Genomic DNA, 16350 nt, shown 5'->3' on the forward strand with positions numbered 1-16350 from the left:
TCCGATGAAAATAGGGACGTCCTAAGGAAAAGCGGGACATTCCAGGGTCAAATCAGAAACCAGAATGGCTTCTGTAAATCTGGGACTGTCCCTGGAAAATAGGGACACTTGGAAGGTCTGTAATGAAGGTCATCCCCAACCTTCTCCCTCATTCCCAAGTATAAAGCCCTTTTGAGTTCCTAAGCTGAAAAATATGTTACATTACACACTTATTGTAAAAGATGCAAATGGCCATTGTCTGGTGCGGAGGGAAGCAGCCTATCCTGCTTAACCTTATCCTAAAGTCTGCTGTTACAAATTATTGTTTCCAACTTAGCACAATGTAGTTCATTCTGGAGCACTGTGGGGAAATTAATGGCAGCTAGACCAGGCTGCCTACCATTGCTCAGAGCATTTGTACCCACCATCACCACTTGATAAGCCCCCTAACAGAGGAGAGAGCCCCCCCCAAGTGCACTGTCAAAGCTGGAGACCTTCCTAAACAATTGCCAGAGACTGGCCTCTGTTCTCTGGGTCAAACTACTCCATGTCCTGCTTATGACCTTCATATCCTGCTTTTGATCTGGCACTCATCTAGCTAGGCTGCCAATGGAAAAAGAAAGCCACTTTTGGACTCAGCAAGAGAGGCTATTCGTATATTTTTGCTGGAGGATTAAGCATGCATTTATTCATTAATCATGAAAGCTGAGAATAGGATTTCCATAGAGAGATGCACTGTATTTCTAAACAACAGGTGGTAGGGATAAAACCCACAGGGGAAAAGCATCACCCACAGGCCCTTCCTGCAAGTTTCCAAAAGCACCTGGCCACAGGCTACTGTTGCTCTAATCCAGCACAGAATCACAGAATTGTAGAGCTGGGAGGCACCCCAAGGGTCATCTAGTCCAACCCCCTGCAATAGCATGAATGACATGGCACATTCATGTATCAGCACCTGCATTATTCCCCCCTTTTAAATAGCAGACATGAAGCAATGGCAGCTAATGAAAAGGGGCATGAGCTATAGCAAATGAAAATACACTGAGGGTGCCCAGGGTTGGCATGGTAGTGAAAAGAGAATATCCCAAAGACAAACTCGTATGGATACACATGGGGATAGGGAATGGTACAAGGCTTAACTTGAGCCACAACTTGGTTCCAGAGCCTAGTTTGAATTCTAGAAAGATATTGTTCAGCACTTCTCATTCACTCCCCTCACAAGTACAGGACAAGGTTTTTCTATCTGTCCAACACACACAAACACAAACACGTATGTTCTGGGGCAGTTCTGCAACTGTTTAAAAAAATATTTATCATATTTTAGTAAGGCAAAGGAAGAGCAGAGAGCAAGATAAATGCACTAGACCTGTTATGTGCCTAAGCTGGCTGACACTTAAGGAAAAGGATAGGACTCACTTGCCAAGCCAATTTTTGATTTCCTGGTGTGCAGTGTGAACCTGGCTTTGCAGATGAAAGACCTCATGCAATTGCTCAAAATGCTGCAACTGGTACCTTCAACATTAAATTTGGGTGGGTGGGGAACCCCCAGCTTGTTGTCTTTTGATTCTTATGGAGAGTCAGCTGGTACGTACGTTTTGCTTAGTTTCAAATACTCGCTTTATTATTTTCTCTCTGACTTTTACTCTGTCCGAGATGGCATTACATATGCCACACTGTTGGTAACAGGTGGTTACTACATTTTTTATTGCAGTATGACCTTAAAGTTGGCTTATCTTTCAAGTCAACCAGCTGAACAAATATTCAAGAAAAAAAACAAATGGGGTTTTAAGCAGTTAATCCTTTGGCAGCCCTGTTGCCTTTTGTCTCTTTTTGCTACTTGCCTGCAAGGACCACATTTGTCATCAGGCTTGTCAGCGAGCTTTGCCTGCTGCGCTAAATTAGATATTGACCGGATGTGCCAGCTTAATAGTATAAACTTGTTGTGAGAACAAAATGAACTCCTCTGCAAAGCAAGGCCATGAACTCGCCTTACCCCAGTTGCCTCACATGGGCCAAGTATAATTAAATAAATGGACATCCCCTCCCCCTCCCCCTTGCAGACGCCCAAGTTAACCTACACGGATAAGGGTTAAAGTGTTCTTATAAAGGGAGGAGGGCTCAGCTAACCAGTAAATGTGATAAGCAGGGCACTGGGTCAAAGAGGTCTCTTCTACGGCATCAGAATTCATAGTTTAAAAGGATTTTCATGGAGAGAAAAGATGTCTCCTGCTTTCTTAGCTAGGTGCCTTTAATACTTCTGTGCAGCTCAGAGCAGTGTCTGTTTGTATTGTTGCAGGGAAAGAGAGCAGTGGCTATAATCCTGGCAGTCTCTTGACTTGAGGAACAGATTGGCCTGATCATTGTACAAATAATATTGGAGTTAATCGCAAACCCTCCAAATGTCCCTATTTTCCAGGTACAGTCCCATATTTACAGAAGCTGTCCCAGTTTCTGATTTGATCCCAGAATGTCCTGCTTCTCCTTAGGATGTCCCTATTTTTATCAGAGAAATATTGGGGGGGGGGGGGTAAGGAGTTATAGAGAGCCAGTGTGGTGTAGTGGTTAAGAGCGGTAGTCACGTAATCTGGGTAACCGGGTTCGCGTCTCCGCTCCTCCACATGCAGCTGCTGGGTGACCTTGGGCCAGTCACACTTCTCTGAAGTCTCTCAACCCCACTCACCTCACAGAGTGTTTGTTGTGGGGGAGAAAGAGAAAGGAGATTGTTAGCCGCTTTGAGACTCCTGAAGGGGAGTGAAAGGCGGGATATCAAATCCAAACTCTTCTTCTTCTTCTTCTTCTTATGGGGCCCCCAAGCCAAGGAGATAAGTAACTATACAACCTTTACAAGGCATCTGAAGGCAGCCCTGTATAGGGAAGTCTTTTAATGTTTAATGTTTCATTATGTTTTTATATATGTTGGCAGCTGCCCAGAGTGGCTGGGGCAACCAGGGTATAAATAATTACATTATAATTATTATAATAATTATTATTGTTGTTGTTGTTGTCGTCATCAAAGAAATGTTAGAGGGTATGTAATCATTTAGGATGCAGAACAAGAGTAGGCTGATTCCAACCAATGACAGCTACCCTGAATAAAACAGAAAACACCTTGACCCTGCATTCATTTCTCTCAGCCTAACAGTTATGTGGTTTTAATATTGGGAGAACTGTTTACACCCACAAGCAGGCAAGCAGCTCCACCTTCAGTTAAAACCTGGACATGTTGGCTCCTAACATCAGGACCAGTTCCAGAGGGTGGCAGGCTGGGCACCGGCCAGGACTGCAAGACCAGCCAAGGGCCCACTTCTCAGCTGTTCTCTGTTTATACTGTACACATCAGGGGTGGGGAACCAGTGGCTCTCCAGATGTTTTTGAATTCCATCTCCCATCAGCCCAGGAAGCCCAGCTAATGGTCAGGTGTAGTCTGAGGTGTAGTCCTTCCCAGGGGCGCCGACTTATAAAAAATATTGGGGGAGCCCGCAAAAGCTCATGAATAATAAATAAGCTCATGAATATGCAGATAAAGTGGCGCCGCCTCCTCGTGAGCGAATAGGGGAGAGCGTGCTGCGCCTATTAATCAGCTCCGAAGGAAATTGGGTGGAGCTTTTGCTCGGGAGGGAGGGCAGGAGGCATGCAGCCCGACCCTGTGCATTTTGGGCTGGGGGAGGGGCGGCGGTGGCGCTCTGCTGGAGGGGCGCCCGAGATTATTGGGGGGGCAGAGCCCCCCAAACGAATTTTTGAGGGGGCTCGGGCCCCCTCAGGCCCCATGGAGTCGGCGCCTATGGTCCTTCCACCTCTGGAGGACCACAGGCTCCCCATCTCTATTTTACATGGAACCTGAAGCCTAACCCAAGCGGTTCTGAGCCAAATTAAGAGAGTTCGCATGTACATGTTGCCTTTTCTAGGTTAGCAACTGCCTGGAGACTTATATGGTCAGCCTGCCCTCTGCAGGAAAAGGCTGCTCTGACTAGGAAGGAGGCAACTCAACCAGAACAGAGTGAAGCATGATACTATGAATAATCATCTAAATGAATCTTCAATTGAATGTCAAATATGTCATTGATCACCGATTTAATGGATTTTAACCAATACATGGATTCATTAAATTGGTTCTTGCATTGGCAAAATGCCCAACACAATGTAATAAACAAAAGCTGACACTCACTATTAGACTACCATCTTTAATACTTTTATCACTCCCTATTACAGTAACCCCTGGCTCCATGATCAGTGCAGATGGTGACAGCAGTCACGAAATTAAAAGACGCCTGCTCCTTGGGAGAAAGGCGATGGCAAACCTAGACAACATCTTAAAAAGCAGAGACATCACCTTGCCAACAAAGGTCCGTATAGTAAAAGCCATGGTTTTCCCAGTAGTGATGTATGGAAGTGAGAGCTGGACCATAAAGAAGGCTAATCGCCGAAGAATTGATGCTTTTGAATTATGGTGCTGGAGGAGACTCTTGAGAGTCCCATGGACTGCAAGAAGATCAAACCTCTCCATTCTGAAGGAAATCAGCCCTGAGCGCTCACTGGAAGGACAGATCGTGAAGCTGAGGCTCCAATACTTTGGCCACCTCATGAGAAGAGAAGACTCCCTGGAAAAGACCCTGATGTTGGGAAAGATGGAGGGCACAAGGAGAAGGGGACGACAGAGAATGAGATGGTTGGATGGTGTTCTTGAAGCTACCAGCATGAGTTTGATCAAACTGCGGGAGGCAGTGGAGGACAGAAGTGCCTGGCGTGCTCTGGTCCATGGGGTCACGAAGAGTCGGACACGACTAAACGACTAAACAACAACAACATTACAGTAACAGACCAGAACCAAAATAACTTCAAAACGAACATGCTGCTAACTTTTAAACCTGCTGATTAAAATGTGCATTCGCCAGTCAGTCAACTAAAGCTTTAGTTGACTAATACAATATATTCCTGGTTCCCCAGTGATTATCCATGATTTTTAAGTACCTATCCATAGTAATGTACTCCACACAAATCTTTGTCTTTCTATTGCCTTTAGGACAGAAGCTGTTTTTTTTTAAGTAAAACTAAAAACACTAGTGAGAGTTTTTACACTTGACATTCTTCATATTTCAGTCCCAGAGTCTGTAATTTAAAATCTGAAGGGGTTATGCATCTTGACAATAGACATGCACATTAACAAGAAATATGTACTATTTGCTTTTTCTATTCTATTTTCTCATAACTGCATATCAGTATATGAAATGCTGCCAAATTACAGCATATGATTTTAAGCTTACAATGTTCTTTTTTTAAAATTGGCCTCTTTTATCCCCCAGCAACTTGATTTACTTAGATTGTGAGGCCCTTTTGCACAGAACAATTTACATTTAGGAAAGAAAACTGCTATAACCTACTTTGAGCCCATGGGATAGAGTCAGAAATAAATCAAATTGCATCAAATTGTGAAATTAAAATTTCCTTGGCGCTATGGACAGTATATTAAGCCCATAGGGCTGAACAACACACAACAGAAGAGATCTTGGGCAGATCTTATGACTTCTTCAACCAGAAGTAGAGAGAGAGAGAGAGAGAGAGAGAGAGAGAGAGAGAGAGAGAGAGAGAGAGAGAGATTTGGATTGAGGCTGTGGCACTGTTAAACCTCTCACTTCCACCATTTCCGCAATTCCTCCCTGAAGTTGCTATTTATCATGGAGGTAAAAAGACTGCTACAATATGGAATCCTTTCTCTGTCCTCTCCTCGCATCTTTTGCCCCAGTAGCTAGTACCAGTTCTGAGAGAAGGAGATTTACAGTTAGGAAAATATTGGGCAGGGGATGGGGGAGGAATTAGAATCCTTCAACCAATGCTGTAACCTCAATCCAAACTAGAAACTGGAGGTGTAGCTGCTTCTGAGTGACAAATCTCCCTTGTCATGGCTAGTTTGGCTCTCAGAAACCAGCTCAGGACAGACCATTGCAGAACAGGCGAAGAAGAGGGTTCAAGCCACATTTCTTGGAGAGAGAACATGGGTGTTACACAAGAGAGAAACCATGTTTTCATCTGAAATGCTGGACTGCATGTTATGATCTACTGATTAAATTTACAACCCTAACTTTCAGAAAGAATTGATGAACCGACAATCTGTAGCTTGATTCCAACATGAAATTAAGACTGCTCTAAACCCTGAGGCAGCTTTGTTGCCCCACAGTGTGTCGGGTGACATACTACTGTCAAAGCACAGAATACGGCTTTATTTCTTTGGAAGGACAATTTCACTTGCCCATAAAATTCACCCGCCTTTTATCAGTGCCATCCGCAAAGATATTGTGGCATCTGTAAGATATCCCCATCTCCAATGTGCATCGTCTTGCAGTCTCCAGAGCCAACAAACTGTCAAATTAGAACCGGCTCCTGACAGCTTTATGACACATAATCTTGTTCACAAAGAAAATGGCCCGAGACCTCCTGCCTGTTACAGCTGCCAGAATAGAAATGTTTTTCATGTCTCTGTGATAAGTTTACATCTCCACAAAGGAGACAATACATCTGCCGTTGCCTTGAACCAATCACAATGCAAAAATTTGATATCAAATACAGTATAAACCAGCTTTCCTCCTTTGTAAGATACCTATTTTATGAGTCCAGCAACTAATGACTATTTCACAGAATCACCTGGTTGATTGGAATCCACTGAAAGATCTCTGGTGATCTGCAGGAAATCAGCAAGGGCTTCTGAAGCCCAGTTGTTGAAACAATACAAAACAGCTTTCTTTTGACTTAAACAAGGCTGTTAAAATCAAGAAAACCAACCAGCAATGGAGTTACATGTGAAAGGACTAATAAGCGACCATACTTTTCCATGTATAAGACAAGGGTTTTTTTACTACAAAATAATGTTAAAAAGCGGGGGGGGGGGGGCGGATAGTGCCTAGGAGGGGACTGGTGATTGGTTGTAGCTGTGCGAATGCTGACTACTGTTGGTGAGAGGACAGGCACTTGTTGGCTTCTGTGACGTGAGCGATTGTCAGCGTCTGTCATTATGGTTAGTGAATTTCTGCATCCCCCTCCCCCCAAAAAGCTCACCAAACAGCCTTGGACAATTCCCCCCCCCCAAAAAAAAACACAAGCTCAACAACTTTTGGAAATCCTCCCCCCAAAAAAGCTCTGGGCCATGTTGCCCCATTTTTCTGAGTCCCCCAAAATAGGGGGGCTCTTATACACAGGGGTGTCTTATACAGGGGGAAAGTACGGTATGTTCAGTACTGGTCCAGGCAGGGGGGGTGGAATCCTAGACTCAGAATATGCTCAAGGGTACTTCATTAATTCTACCTGTAGGTCTTTTGCACCTGAAGTTGGTAGATCTTTAGGTTCTAGCAAATCTGACAAGCCTGAAACGCCTGCTTTTAAACATTCTGAAGCATTACAGTATATAAATTATTACTTTTTTACTCCATAATTCATTCTCTCTCCTATTCTTCACCCAAATTGTAAAAGCATGCTAGGAAAATGTCATTTTAACTCCCCCACTTCTGCTTTTAGCAGCGAGGGGCACCCAAAGGACAACAGCTGAGGACAGATACTTTTCCCAGAGCTGCATGTTTTTTGGAGGTGTGTGGCTCCCTCTACTGGGCAGCATAGGTAGCAAGAAGTAAACTTGAAAGAATTTGAGGGCTAATTTGGAAGTTCATTTTTTTAATAGCTATCAATGGGAATGTTCTTTATAAAGCAAGAAAGGAAGTTATTGTACCCATACATTTTTCAGGAAGTCACTTTATCAGTACCCAAATGTTTAAAACAACACACTGCTGTTTAATTTTTTGTAATATGTCCAAGGGAGTTAATTGATGAATAGGCACAAAACTCTATATTTACTTACTAAATTAAAATAAGTGGGGGATGTCCTTGTGACTGTCTAAATCAGGGTTTCCCAAACGTGGGTCTCCAGCTATTTTTGGACTACAATTCCCATCATCCCTGACCACTGGTCCAGCTAGCTAGGGATGCTGAGAGTTGTAGTCACTCCAAAAACAGCTGGAGACCTAAGTTTGGGAAACACTGATCTAAATAATATAAATCATGTGTGGGGAACCTTTGGCCCTCCAGATGTTGCTAAACAACAACTCTCATGATTGTTGGGGCTGATGGCAACATCTGGAGGGCCAAAGTTTCCTGACACATGATATAAAAAAATTTAAAATTCATTTAACAGCGAACTAAATTCTCGAAGGGTAAAAGGGTAAAGGTAAAAGGACCCCTGACCATTAGGTCCAGTCGTGGCTGACTCGGGGGTTGTGACACTCATCTCACTTTACTGGCCAAGGAAGCCGGCGTACAGCTTCCGGGTCATGTGGCCAGCATGACTAAGCCGCTTCTGGCGAACCAGAGCAGTACACAGAAATGCCGTTTACCTTCCCACCGGAGCAGTACCTATTTATCTACTTGCACTTTGACGTGCTTTTGAACTGGAAGGTTGGCAGGAGCAGGGACCGAGCAACGGGAGCTCAACCCGTCATGGGGATATGAACCGCCAACCTTCTGATCGGCAAGTCCTAGGCTCTGTGGTTTAACCCACAGCATCACCCGCATCTCAAAGGGTACTGGACTTTATATAGCAAAACAATACTATCCATGCACAGTAGGCTTGGGAGAATCAGAGTAGCACAAAACAAATGGGGAGGGGGAATCCTAAGGGAAGAACAAAACAACAACAGCAGAAGAATGAGAATTTAACATGCTCAGTGGGCAAATAATGCTGACTGACAGTTCAGGAAAATGAAGAGAAAAGCAAAAAAAGCAGGACACATTTACAGTAAATTCAGACATTGTCACTGCTAAGCAATTGTAACCAGTGCTTTTGTCAAGGGGGTACTAAACGTCAGTGGCGTAGCGTGGGGGGTGCAGGGGGGGCCGGCCGCACCGGGCGCAACATCTGGGTGGGGCGCTCGCACTCGCAGCTCTCTGCCCCTACCTGGCTCGAGTGCTAAAATCCACGGGTTAGGGGGCGCAAATTACTTGCCTTGCCCCGGGTGCTGACAACCCACGCTACGCCACTGCTAAACGTACATACTACCGACACCTCTTTTTTGTTGTTGTTAAAAAGTGTGGCACTTACTGTAACAACTTCACAGTACGAACCTGCCGGTATTTCTCTAGGAAAAAAGCACTGACCCTAACCCTATTCCATACTCCTTTTTTCAGACCTCAAGTGTAGCGATTTCCCCTCACTTAAATCACTATTGCCACCCAGCCCAGGGGTATTGGGCCTTTAATTAGAAGCCGCCTCCTTCTATTTAAAATGGCCATAACAATATGGATAAATTGCCCCTCAATTTGCCTTTAATTAGTTCCTGTTCTCAGTTTTCACAGGTGCAAATTGGCAATTTAGTATCATACATTAACACAACCACTGCATATTTCCATTGCATACCTAAAGTTTAAAGCCAGTTTAATCTGCCATGGTTTATCTGTCCCGCTGCCCACTAAGATATCCCTTGAATTGCAGATCTGTATTATTCTCTGCATGTTCCTTTTATTTTTCCTGCTTGTACTTTTCCATTTTTTTGAAAATCAGTAAAATATATTTAAAAAGGAGGAAATTCTACTGACTTCACTGGGACTTATTTTCAGGTAAGTGGGGTTAGGATTGCAGTCTATGTTGTGACCCTAATTAAAAGCATAAGGGATTACATATTTTAAGAAACAGCATCATTATTAGTTGCTCCTGCTGTCAACAAGGATACATTCAATCCACCACCCCTGTGGTTATTTCGCCACCAATAACTCTTGACTTTAGCCCATCAGAATGGCACCATGAAACATTTATCTGTGTATAACCTTGCCCTTAAATTAAGGACTTAAGTTTTCTTTTTATGCAATCAAATCAACTACGCTGAACTTTGCATTAGTATGTTTAAATGGTTTTGCAAATTTTCCTGTATGCTGCTTCCAATCACAAATCACCATATTTTGGCTTAACAGAATTTAGAGAGGTTTTTCAAGCAGTGATGAGTCACTACCTGGACACATACTGAAGCATTCTCAAGGCTGGTTTGTTACTCCCAAATCTCTTAGGAAAGATACATTATCTTACTTCCTCAATGGGGGTGGAATCACCTGGTTTTAGTTCTTACGTTTCTAATCCTGTGAATGATAGGAACGTTGGTAACTTTCTGCAATCACTTCCAAAATTATGGGTTTGGAAAGAAAGATTGTCCTGCAGCGGGAAAACGACAACTGCATCTGTCAGTGACAAAATTCTGGAAATGGATTGCCTTGTGGTACTTTAGTGTATCTTGCCTTGCATTACAAGAACTCTCCGATGAGGAGAGAGAGTGCCAGATGAAGAATGAACAAGGGGTGGCAAAGTCAGGGCAACATCCAGCACTGACATTATGTTCCTCTTCAATAAATCTAGTTTGATGGACAGAACCCAGGAGATGCTAACAAGGGCCAACTGTAGCAAAGGCAATGGTGCCTCACCTGCTCTGAGCCATGCTTGGCTGACAATCAGCAAAGCACAAGAGAGGTGTGGACTCATGCCCTGTACTGTTAGGTTGTTGTGTTTGATGTCCCTAAAAGTGATCTCAGCTACAGCTGATCAACCTGCAATGCAGAGGGTTTGGCTCACAATCTGCCATTAAGCACCAACAAAACACTCTAATGCAACCCAAAGTCAGCATGCCAAGATAATGGAACAGACATCTAACCAAAAATAACTGCCTTTGATAATTCATTTGAAATTGTTAGCTGCCTTAGACTCATAATGAAACACAGGACATGAATTTATTACAGGACATGAATAAAACAACTTGAAACAAGCTCTTGGAAGCTCAATAGGCTCAGATGAACTTTTGACTGAAATACACTTCAATTTAAACTCTTATCGGTAAACATATTTGTAACACATCAGTCCCTTCCCTATGTAAAGTGATTTAACAATGTTTTGGATACTTACGGATGTAACCATTCTCAGGGTCTTTCTCCACACTTAACGTACAAGAGACTTCAGTTGTATTCCTGATGGGCTTGACAGTTAGCAAGTACCGGCCTTGTTCTCCATATAAAGCTCTCCAACTGAACGAAAATGCATAAGAACAAATCGGAAAGAATAAATGGGGAGCAACTGTTATTCAGAGGCATACACTGCCTTTAATGGTGGAGGTTGAACATAGCCATGATGGCTAGAGGCCATGGATGGATAGCCTTTTTCCTAAACTAAAAAGGCCCAAATCTTGAAGCATTTCCATAAAGGAGAGTTGCTCCAGCACCTTTTTTTTGGTTGCCCCCTTCTGCACCTTTTCCAGCTTTACAATATCCTTTGTGAGGTGTAGGCCTCAACAGTTGATATCCCAGATAATATCTGGGAAATACAATTTGATGAGGGCCCACTGTAACACACCTTATTGAAATTGTATTCCCAAAAGGACAAATTGTAGCCTTAAAACATATACATATATACAATTTAAAATATTTTGAAACCAATGACATTTCAGTGATACATCTGCTGGCTCTTTTACTTCTTATATATTTCTCCTGAAAAACCAGAAACACAATACTGTGGAAACAGGACACACAAATGTATATTTTCTTAACTTAAACTATTTTTGCAGGCTTAACTTCAAGCATCAAAGAGCTCCATCAGATGTACCCCAAGTACATTTCTGTTGGCTTAAAAAAATTTAAATGCATGTATAAAGAGAGAGAAGATTCAAATCTACCTTACAGATTAGTGAAAATAGAATGGTGTGCAGCAAAGAGAGAAGAAAGCCAAAGACAAATGGATCAAAATTAATATAATTCACTAAAATATGAGAATAGCAGAAAGGACAGTGTCAGGGAACTGCCATCAGAGCATCAGGTGGTGGAGGGACTCAGGCAGGATGAAAGAGACTCAACTGCTGAAGCAGGGACCAGCAGGGGGAGGAGTGGGTCTCTGAGGGAATGCGAGCAGGAGGGAGGGCTCAGGGAGGCTTCCAGCGAAAACAGTGGGGAGGTATCGGAGTCTCCCATAGGGAGACCCATACCTCGCAGGAAACTGTCACGCCGTGAGTCCAGGAGACGCGTTTCCGTTAAGGAACTTCTTTGTTGGAAACGCTTCCGCAGACAGCCACTGTCGGACTCTACTAGTGACTAGAGCAGACATGTCTGAGGAGCTCCGTCACACACGGAGGTTTGTGGGGGCGCACAAACTCTGAGGGAGCACGTTTTCACGCACAAGCAGCTAATCAAACCCTCACAGCAGTCCGACAGTCTTTGTACGCTGCCTGTGCAAGAGAAGGCATCATGAGCGAACCAACCGGAACCGGAGGAGCAGGGGCTGGAGCTGGTCCAAGCTTGGAAGATAGATACCGAGCGTTGGAGGTTCAACTGGCCCTGCAGACGGCGAGGCTGGAGGAGAGAAGGGCTCAGGATGCAGACAAGAAGGGGAGAGCCACTCAATTCCCCAGAAAGGTACCAGGATTGGTGCAGAAATTTGGGGGGGACCCCAAGGACTACCATGCTTTTAGGACAGAGATGCAATATGCCCTTAATGTGCAGTTCGATGAGTTCCCTGATGAGGAATCGCGAGTTGCTTTTGTAATTGGGCATCTTGAGAAAGGGGCTAGAGACTGGGTGCGACCCCTAATGGCAACGCACAATGACATACTAAAGGACACAATGAAGTTCTTTCGTGCAATGGATATCATGTTTTCCAGCGATATTGAGGAAGGGGTGGTGCGCAGACAGCTAATGGCTTGTAAGCAGGGGAGTCGATCTGTCCGTGAATATTGGACTGAGTTTACCATGCTGATTCACAGACTGAGTTGGGATTTATCGGCGGCACCCGTTCAAATGCTATTTGAAGAAGGTCTTTCTTCGGGGGTGAAAGACGAGCTGGCACGGAGCCCCAGGGCGGAGTCTTTGGATCAGCTGACCAAATCTGCGCTGACCATAGGAGCGCGGCAGGAGGCAAGAGCCTTGGAGAGGCGGGAAGGGAGAGGGGAACGTTGGAAGGAGTTCCGCATTCCAGACATTCCTGAGCCAGCTTTCCCGCCGGCAGAGCCGATGGAAATCGGAACAGCGCGCGCGCGCGCATTTTCAAAAACCAGCGAGGGAGCTAAGAAGGAGGGAAAGGGCCCCCGGAAATGCTATCTCTGCCAACAGCCAGGCCACTTTGCCAGAGTCTGCCCCCAGAGGAAGGAATGGCAAGGGATGGTGGGAGCTGTTGAGGGGGGAGAAGAAGGGGGAGCGGAGCAGGTAAAAGCCAACGCCTGGTTGCCACAATTGGGGCACTGCAGCCAGGCCAAAGAGCAGTGAAAGTGCCCGTGCCAGAAGCTCCTCGACCTGCTCTAGTGATTGAAGTGTCGCTAGAGCTGCAGAATGGGCACCCCCTAAAAATAAAGGCGCTATTGGACTCAGGCAGCTCCTGCAATTTTATGAGCAAGGAGTTTGTTGCTGAACACCAGATACAGACCATCCCTTTAAGCAACCCCCTGCAGGTGACCACGATTGATGGCAGGGAGTTGTTGGGAGGAGGAGTCCGCTTGCAGACTGTCCCAATGATAATGAGGGTGGCAAGGCACACAGAACTGATAGCGTTTAATGTGGCCACCCTGGGAGGCGCTCCCATTATTTTGGGAATGAGCTGGCTAGCTCTACATGATCCGCTGGTTGGCTGGCATCAAAGAGTGGTGTCCTTTGGTTCAGCACATTGCCTAGAACACTGCAAAGGGGAGAAGGGTTCAGTAGGGGCCCAAGCCACCCTAGCAGGGACTGAAGTAATGGGAAAGGTGAAGGTACCACCACAGTATGCAGATCTCAGCGACGTGTTCAGCGAGAAGGAAGCTGACCAACTACCACCTCATAGACCCTTTGATTGTCAGATCAATTTACTCCCTGGAGCACAGCTTCCCGTGGGCAAGTTGTATGCCATGTCAGACAGGGAAATGCAGGAGTTGCGAGGGTTCATTGACAAGAACCTGAAGAGAGGCTTCATCAGAGAGTCCAAAGCAGCAGGGGGGAGCCCAGTGTTCTTTGTGGACAAAAAAAATGCGGACAAGCCGAGACTTGTATGTGATTTTAGGCGGCTGAATGCAGTGACTGAACCGGTGGCGTTCCCTATGCCCAGAATTGATGATATTTTGACCATGGTGAGGAAGGGAAAGATTTTCACAAAGCTGGATCTAAGGGGGGCGTACAACCTGATACGCATAAGGAAAGGGGATGAATGGAAAACCACCATGTTTACCCCTTTGGGGGCGTTTGAATACCTCGTTATGCCATTTGGATTACAAGCAGGCTCCGCGTGTTTTCAATCTTTTATGAACCACGTGCTGGGCCCTTTGCTCTACAAGAATTGCGTTGCCTTTCTAGATGATGTGTTGGTGTATTCTGAGAATGAGGAGCAACATGTAAGAGACGTCAGAGAAGTGTTGAGCAGACTGCAAGCCAACAGGCTGTGGGTCAAACTGGAGAAGTGTCGGTTCCATACCAAGGAGGTGGAATTCCTGGGGTACCGCCTGTCAGACAAGGGATTGGCCATGGATCCCGGCAAGGTACAGGCAGTGCTGGAATGGAAAACACCCAAAACCAAGAAGGATGTGCAGAGGTTCCTAGGGTTTGGAAACTTTTATCGTAAGTTCATCCGCAACTTCGCCCATCTGACGGCGCCCATCACTGACTGTCTCAGCAGTAAGAAGAAGTTTGTATGGACGGCGGAGGCGGGGCGAGCGTTTGAGGAACTGAAAAGGGCCTTCGCCTCTGAAGAACAACTTCTGCATGTGGATTTACGAAAGAAGCTAAGGGTTGAAACAGACGCATCTGACAGAGCCATAGGGGCGGTGCTTCTTCTGCAGCCGGGGAAGGAGGAGTCGGAGTGGCGTCCGTGTGCCTTCTTCTCGCGGAAGCTGAACAAATCCGAGAGGAACTACACGGTGTACGACCGAGAACTGCTTGCTATTCATGAGGCGTTCCGGAGATGGAGGCATCTGCTAGTTGGTGCACAACATAAAGTGCAAGTGTGCACGGACCATAAAAATCTAGAGTACTGGAGAACGGCGCGAGTGCTCAACCAAAGGCAGTTGAGGTGGGCCCAAGAGTTCTCCAAATTTAACTTTGAGATTTGTTATGTGCCAGGCCCAGAGAATGTTAGGGCGGACGCTCTCTCACGCAAGCCTGAATATTTGGAGGGGGAGGGAGCACCCGAAGAAACCCATATCATTCCAGAGGACCGCTGGGTGTGTGGGGCGACTTTGGTGGGGCAAAGGGAATTGGTAGAGGGTACGGTGCAGGATGCATACGCCCAGGGGAAACTCAGGGATCTCAGAGGGGAGGAAGACAAACCCGGTGGTTTTGAGGAGAGAAATGGGGCATTGTATTATAAGGGAGCGTTATATATACCTGAAGGGGAATTGAGGGAGAAAGTACTCAAGCAGCTGCACGATAGCCCCACAGCAGGGCACTTTGGGCAACACAAAACCATGTGGCTGGTTACCAGGGAATTTTGGTGGCCCAAGGTCAGGGAAGATGTGCGGGAGTATGTGAGAGGGTGTGAACAATGCCAAAGAGCCAAGGGGGAGAGGCAGGCGCCGGCTGGTTTATTAGAACCACTGCCCACACCTGAGAGACCGTGGGAAGCAGTGGCAATAGATTTCATGACTGATCTGCCAAGGTCTAGAGGGAAAACAGCCATCATGGTTGTAGTAGACCTGTTAACTAAAATGGCCCACTTCATAGCCTGCTCACATGCGGTTACAGCAGAAGAAACCGCCAAATTGTTTGTAGAGAATGTGTTTAGGTTGCATGGCGCCCCCTTGAGGGTGGTTTCAGACCGAGGGAAACAATTTACTTCCAGGTTCTGGAGGAAGCTCATGAGCTTACTGCATGTAGAGGTTAATTTCTCGACGGCCCGTCATCCTGAAACCAACGGGCAGGCGGAAAGAGCAAATGGGGTTCTCCAACAATATTTGAGGTGTTATGTTAATGACAGAGAGAATGATTGGGTGGAGAAGCTGGCGTTGGCAGAATTTGCCTACAACAATGCAGAGAACGTGTCCACGGGGATGAGCCCCTTTTTGGCTAATCACGGGTGCCATCCCAGAGCCTTCCCAGGGGGGGAGGGGGAGAACTGGAGCGTTCCAGCTGCAGAACAGTTCGTGGAAGAAATGGAAGCGATCCATCGCCAGCTCCAACTCAACTTAAACAGGGCTAAGGAGGAATATAAGAGGCAAGCAGACAAAAACAGAAGGGAAGGTGAAAGCATCAGGGTGGGGGACCAGGTGTGGCTGTCAACCCAAGGGTTGCCATTCAAAGGAGGTTGTAAGAAATTAAGACCCAAAAGGCTGGGTCCGTTTGAAGTCATACAGCAGGTCAATCCAGTGGCTTTCAGGCTCCGGTTACCGAACCACATGAAGCTGCACCCAGTTTTTC

The 16350-nt window shown here is 45.7% G+C and overlaps 1 protein-coding gene across 4 annotated transcripts in view; it reads right to left on the minus strand.

Annotated features, from left to right (window-relative positions):
- Positions 1 to 16350, minus strand: part of LOC308585567 (heparan-alpha-glucosaminide N-acetyltransferase-like) — a 191531-nt gene that overhangs the window by 166268 nt on the left and 8913 nt on the right. For all 4 annotated transcript variants that reach the window (XM_081191315.1, XM_081191317.1, XM_081191316.1 and 1 more), the window contains one exon: positions 10898 to 11016. In XM_081191315.1, the coding sequence (XP_081047441.1) occupies positions 10898 to 11016 (119 nt within the window). The remainder of the gene's footprint in view (positions 1 to 10897; positions 11017 to 16350) is intronic.

Source organism: Podarcis bocagei, assembly GCF_964188305.1.
Source record: "Podarcis bocagei genome assembly, chromosome: 4".
Lineage (NCBI taxonomy): Eukaryota > Metazoa > Chordata > Lepidosauria > Squamata > Lacertidae > Podarcis > Podarcis bocagei.